General features: G+C 42.7%; 1 protein-coding gene across 1 annotated transcript in view; it reads left to right on the top strand.

Moving 5' to 3' along the window:
• The first annotated feature begins 3,727 nt into the window (after positions 1-3,727).
• rims1b (regulating synaptic membrane exocytosis 1b) overlaps positions 3,728-6,838 on the top strand; it is a 70,531-nt gene continuing 67,420 nt past the window's right edge. The window contains exon 1 of the mRNA XM_035660672.1: positions 3,728-3,898. Within this exon, the coding sequence (XP_035516565.1) occupies positions 3,729-3,898 (170 nt within the window). The 5' untranslated portion in view covers position 3,728. The remainder of the gene's footprint in view (positions 3,899-6,838) is intronic.

The raw sequence follows: 6,838 nt of genomic DNA, 5'->3' as shown, positions 1-6,838 counted from the left end.
ACTCTTCTCCACTTGTGCTACTGTTGTACTGTTTGAACTTTTACCAAAAGTCACTCTCACTTTAACCTGCAGGGCTTTCCTCTGTCCACTAGATGTCAGTATGTTTCTGTGGGAATATCTTCTGGCAGTTTAATTACTTTCATCTTTAGAATGTCACCAAAACAAAGATATAAATATTATTTACCCATTACTAAGTATGACAGAAATAAGTTCCAGTAGTCACTGACAACAGAGTGCCATTGCACATTAGCTTATCTAAGTATTAGTGACAACATTCAAGACAACCACACATCACGGAGGCAAATGTTGTTTTGAATGTTGGGGATTTTGGGTTATTCCCTGTATTTCGTTTGAATTTAACATTCTTCTTAGTGTCTATTTTAAATTGAATAAAACAAATTAAACCGTATAATTTTGGGTACTACTTAACAGATTCTATAAAAAATGTTCCGACTGCACTTTAAAACCAGATGAGTTCATTTAACTAAAAAAACAATGTTGAAACTGATTGCATCAAAATTTTTAAGTAAAACTAATTAAATTAAGTAAGTAAAAAAACATTCTTGATCAAGTAACTTTAGTCATTTTAAGTGACACTGAGTTCATTTTATAGTTTTTATTTGTACTGTGAAAGCAAAATACGTAATAAAAAGTAATATAATATATTTTTATATAATTTATATAATAAGTAATAATATGGAATGTTTCTGTAACATACAAAACTAAGTTAGTTTCACTTATATTAATTATTATATTACATTTAAGAAAATAATTTTCAATGTTAATTGAGTATATTTAAAAAATAACTTATATTTATACTCGTATTACAGTTTGTTGCACCATTTTAAGATTTTTTTTGTACTTGTTCAAACCATCAAAACTCAGTAAATCAACATCTCCCTGCAGAGGATGCTGTTGCTAATGCTACAGTTTGATCCTCCTACTCCCCTTTGCTCAATTCTCCTTGAACAAAAGTTTGCTTACTTCATCTGTGTGATAATAATAAATGTAGATTCTGAGAGGAGGCTTCACAACCACTGATATCCAGGAGATGGCTCTCTCACCAAAATCTCCCAACAATCCTCACTTCTTTGATTCTTACTTATTTTCCAACATACTTGTTATGCACAGCAATGGGAATGGCTTTATTTCCTCAGTATCCCCAGAGATGATGAGACAGCACTCATTCTGATAAAAGGCTGTAAAATGTTGGCTATTTGTGCTGAAGCTAGGTCAATCTGCCTTTCTTCTTCGCTCCCCGGGAGGAATGAGGCCACTACTTATTTGCAGGCTTTCAAGGTGTTTCTGTGAAGTCTTTTTCACATACTACCAATGAGCACATTTTTTCTCTCTGTATTTCACCATTACTCAGCTATGAGTGTTTTCATGGGCTGGTCTGTCTCAACAGGGTCATTTTGATTCCATCTTTGATGGATGTTGAAAAAGTTTTGAAACATGTGGAACACTTTCATGTGGTTCCATCGCCTCAGCTGCATTACAACCAGTGAAAACCTAACTTTCATAACACCTCTCATACATTAATATAGCATTTCATAAATTTTGTGCATGCATCCTATTTATTACATGTGTTGAGTTTACTAACAGTAAGCATTATTAGGGCTGACAGAGCTAATTGAGCACATCCTAAATGCAAGGCAGGGCTTCTCTGTCCTCCTCCAGACTGCACTCAGGCTTTATTTATAGTCTGAGGTCTGCACCAAAGATCCGCTCTGCTGTAGCACGACTGTGTCACTCAGGGCTGGTGGTCCCCAGTCACGACCTAAATGATGACAAAATTCTGCACCACGGGAAGTTGACGTCACCGCGGCAGAGTCACCTCCTCGTTGACGTCATTTGACGGAGGCTCGGGTGGCAGCAGCCGGGGTTAATGCCATCTGCTGGATGGACTCAGCCACTCACCCGGCATTACGTCATCGGGGAGAAACCGGTGCCAGCTCCGGATCGGTATAGCCTGAGAGTCTGGATCTGAATGCAAAACGAGCCGGGACAGACGGGGGNNGGGGGGGGGGGGGCTGGCCTGTAGTAGCTCTGACTGAGGCTATTATTGGACAGGAGCTGTTTGATCGAGCAGCTTCAACCTCTCTCAGATCAGCTGACCGCAGTATAAACAGGCTGAAGTTTCTCTGGACAGTGACACGTCCTCTTACACCTTATTATTGTACTACATGATTTTTGGATCATGTGGCAATTTTATAAAATAAATGAATTGTTATCTTGGGTTAACCCTTGATATAAGACAAATGGACAACAGCACATTGATATAACATTACATAATATATATACCTTTATTTAAATCGAAAATAACACGAGCAGGGTCTCGGCCCTCATTTCACAGTGCATGTCGACATTTAAACTTTAAACTTTAACAGTAAGTAAACATTGAGCACAGATAATTGTGAAAAAAATTACTGATCTCATGTACTACTGTCAGGATAAAGTGAAAGTTTACCTAAAATTAATTTAACATAGCATAACACATTGGAGTTTTTACAATGGCACAATGTTTAACTTTAGGTCCCTGAGAGAAGGTCTGTTTTACAGCCAGGGGAAACAGATCACATACAGACTTAGGCTACAAGAAACACAATAATATGTATAAAGCATAAAAACACGTCAAACTTATGCTAAAGCCCGACACACTTTCTCACATAAAATGCAATATACCTCAAGTGCCCTATGCAAAATACATGCATGCAAAACAACATAAGCTTGTATATACCTAAAACTAAATAATAGGCAAGAACGGATTGTGTATCATATAGGAGGATTTACCTGTGGGTGCAATATCATTTATCTTATAGAGCAGATGATACTGTAACAGCTGATAAAACCAGTGAACGAACTGTTGAGACTCAGCTGCTGTCCATGGTGCTGAAATGGACGAACGGCTGCTGGACAGACAACTTCATCATGTGTACACTGCCGGCTGCAACACAATCCACACGTGGTTTATAAAACGGGCTTTAATGTGTGCTTTACTTAAAAAAAAAACAAGTATCGCGAGAATCGGATAGTCAGGTTGGTTATAGCTATTAGAGGCACTTTGGAACTTTGTGTGTCAAGGGTGTGCGTGTGTGCGTGTGTGTGTGTGTGTGTGTGTGTGTGCAGCCACGGTAAAGGCTCTGCTTGCATGTGATGATGGTGAGGACCCCATTCTCACATGAGTAAGCGCGCCTCCGCAAAAAGAGGAGAGGAAGGAGGGCTGCATTCCCATTGACTGAGAGAGAGAGAGAGAGAGAGAGAGAGAAATAGAGAGAGGGGGAGCAGCAGCACGGACTCCGCCTATACCGCCCTAACATCCAGCTCCAGTCCGACGACGGCGGAGGCACCACAGACCAGCCGAATGATCCAGCGTCCCCCCTTCAGCTCGACTCAACTCCCGGCGTGAAGAAACAGAGAGATGGGCTCCCCGTGAATCCGGGCGGTGGTGGTGGAGGGGAGAGGCGGGCAGGCGGGGGGTGGGGGGGAACGACGACGAGAGCGTGGTGGGAGAAACACCCAGAGAGGAGAGGACAAACAAAAGCACAACCGAGGGTGCCTGCAACCATGAGCGGCTTGCACTATTCGCCGGAGCTGCGGCTGCCGCTGCCGCTCTGGCCGCGGACCATGTCGTGAGGTGTGGCTCGGAAAGCTCCGGGAACCTGTTCAGCGCGAAACGACTCGCCGAGGAGGGAGGAGGAGGAGGGGTGGTGGTGGTGGTGGAAAAGATGTCCGCCTCGGTGGGGCCCCAGGGTGGCCCTCGCCCACCCACCGTGCCGCCATCCATGCCGGATCTCCCGGACCTCAGCCATCTGACCGAGGAGGAGAGGAAGATCATCATGGCAGTGATGGCTCGGCAGAAGGAGGGAAGAGGAGAAGAAGAACAAGCCATGCTAAAAGTAAAGACCTAAACACCCACCCCCCCCCTTACTTTCCGCGGAAGTTAGAACGCGTAACGCATAGCAATCCCCATCAGAAAGCTGCCTCTTGCACACCCAGCTGCCCATTATAACCCAGTGTAACCAGTGTGGTGGTCAACATCACACACCCATCATATCCAGTAACCATTAGCCGATGCACCTCCTCCGCCCTGCCATCATTTTGCACTAGTGTAGCTTCGTCTTGAGGAGGGGGTGGTGTGTTCCCCCCAAAAAAGGAACCCACCAGTGTAAGGCACAGTGGAGCAGTCAGAGCTAAAGGAAGTCAGTATCATCAGGAATAGAGCGAGAAGCCCTCTGGGGCTCGAGGCTGTTGGAATCAATCAATAAGTGAAAACAATATACAGTCAGAGTCAATGGAGATGACCCGAAACAGGGTCAAACGTGTTACAGGTGCAGATAGGCGCCGCGAGGATGAGGTGTGACAGTGCTGTGGTGATGGGGGGGCTGGTGATGAATCATAGCATTATCCATCCTTCACCCACTCGTTTTTATCAATGGGGAGGGGGGGGCGGGAGGACTGCACCCCATCCCTCAGTTTACACATCCTCTGATTCCTCTTTTACGCACGCACGCAGGCTGGAGAGGCTCCATCGGTGTGCCTTTTTGCAACCGCGGAGCGAATGTGTGTGTGTGTGTGTGTGTCTGTGTGTGTGAGAGAGATCGCTTTGACAATAACGGCAACAACAATGACATTATAGCTCACAGGCCTGGAGCGACACAAACCGTTTTGTAAGGCCGAAAGACGGACGGTGGTGAGGCGGCGTGTGTGCGATCATTTGTGCTCCCCTCGGCGGAGGGAAGAAGAAGATGGGGTGTGGTTGGGAATCTTAGCAGGCCTGAACCGGACATGAAACAGATTAGAAAAGAGACAGGATATATTGTAGCACACCTGAAAAGCCTCTGTAGTATTGATCAAATGGCCATCCATCGCCAAACAATAAGAATCTGAGCTGCGAGAATAAGAAAAGGCAGTGATACACTACAGAAGGATGCTATAGAGGCTATACACCAGCTGTAAGCCACTAAAGGAGCATGATGGGAAAATATCAGGAGCTAGCTCACTTTACACTCAGACACACTCTTGAGATGTTAGAGAGACATTACAGTGTTTTGTCAAGAGGGCTGGGTGTGCTACAGCTCCTCATACAAAGGGTTGGTTACATTGCAGTTTGATGCCTCAGGGGGGTTCCACCATCAAACTCTGAGCTGCATCCACACCTGCACTGACCGAGGCATGCAAGGGCCCTGTTCCTGGCTCCATGATGAAGGATGTTGCCGTGGGTAGCAGGCGTGCAGCGTCCTACAGCACTCTGGCTCGCTTTGATTCTAATGGCTGTTTTCATTTCCTGACTGCAGCCTGAAGGGGAGATGGGTGAGAGCTGCGTCGGGCCCCTTGAGAGGAAGTGATGTATTTAATGTTCCATGAGGCACAGGCTCAGGTTCAGTCAATAATGGCTTCATCATCTGGCTAATCATTGATGGGACCAGCACGGCATGGTCAGAGGAGAAATGGGAATTTGGAGATATGCAAATAATGGCTAGTGTGAGGCAGCCAGTAGTATTTCCTACAGTATGTTTTGCTAAATGATGGCAGATGCTGAATGGATATGAGGAGGGTTAGTGAGATTAATGGCAACACGTTGCTTTAGCATTTATAAGCATTATACACACACTTCATAAATAATTTATAATACACTGCAATATAGTTATAAGCAGATTTAAGGGCATCAGTGTTCAGGAGAAATTATAGACAAACATTAATACACACCTCTATATACAACTTCATTATAGTGTGTTATGAACCATTTATTACATGTGATACACTGCATATGAATCATGTAAGCACGTAATGTCAGCAAAATAGTAATGAAGATATGTACAAAAAGATTTCCAGCAGATTCCACTGTTGTGGTTGCATAAAACATGTTTTTATTTCGATTTTATGCATATAGTAGTGTGTTCTTTATACTATGCCAGATTTTCTTAACTGGGATTTAAAAAGAAAAAGTGCAATATGTATCGCCTTGCTTATAGTTTCACGATATATCACAATATATCAGATCATAATCCCTGTATATCGAGATACGTATCGTATCGCCAGATTGTCAATACACAGCCCAAATAGCTGAAGCTGAAGGTGAGGAGTCAAAGTCAAAAGGAAACAGAGGTCATCAGATATGTCTTCAAGAATCCTTTTAAACTTTTGAAAAAATTGAGTAAGTGTTAATTACAATTTTTTAAGTAACCAGTTTCAACTATTTCTTTGAGTTAAAATAACTTATGACATTACAGTGAAGGAATATCTTTGTCTTTCCCACGTTACGGTTGGTGTGAGGAACTTGACCTTTTCTGGGCTCTAGCCCTATGAGTAAAAACATGCTGGTGCCCTTTAGATGTCAGTGACAACCATCCAACTTTTTCATTTATCTTTTCCATATATAGTATCATGAGTGATGAATCAAATGGCACAGGCAGCTGCATTAGCACACATGAAATCTCTGTACAGTAGATAGTTATGGGTTATGGTTAATGGACTGTATCCTTATTTTTCTGTTTTTAGGGGGAGAAACACGCTCTGCTGTGGCATAACAATTGGATTTGAAATATTAGTTAATGACTAAAGTGTTTAAAATGAGTCATGTGGAACAATCTGTCACCAGAACACATTCTTAAAGCTATAATATGTGACACTAGACCTGTATTATATAGTTTATTTGTGTCCTTACAGTGTTGAACAAATGTTTCAAACAATGTTGAAACCCAAGAAAATCTGTCATTTTATTCAGGCAGCAGTGGTGCCTGAATAAAATGACATAAATGAGTTTTTAAAATACTTTTTATTAATAAACGTCGTAGTACTTTACTTGGTATTTAACTCTATATTTTAACTGGATGAA

The sequence above is a fragment of the Morone saxatilis genome, unplaced genomic scaffold (genome assembly GCF_004916995.1).
Source record: "Morone saxatilis isolate NCDOM2014 unplaced genomic scaffold, NCSU_SB_2.0 Contig17, whole genome shotgun sequence".
NCBI classification, from domain to species: Eukaryota; Metazoa; Chordata; class Actinopteri; family Moronidae; genus Morone; species Morone saxatilis.
This window is presented reverse-complemented; position numbering and strand designations above follow the sequence as displayed.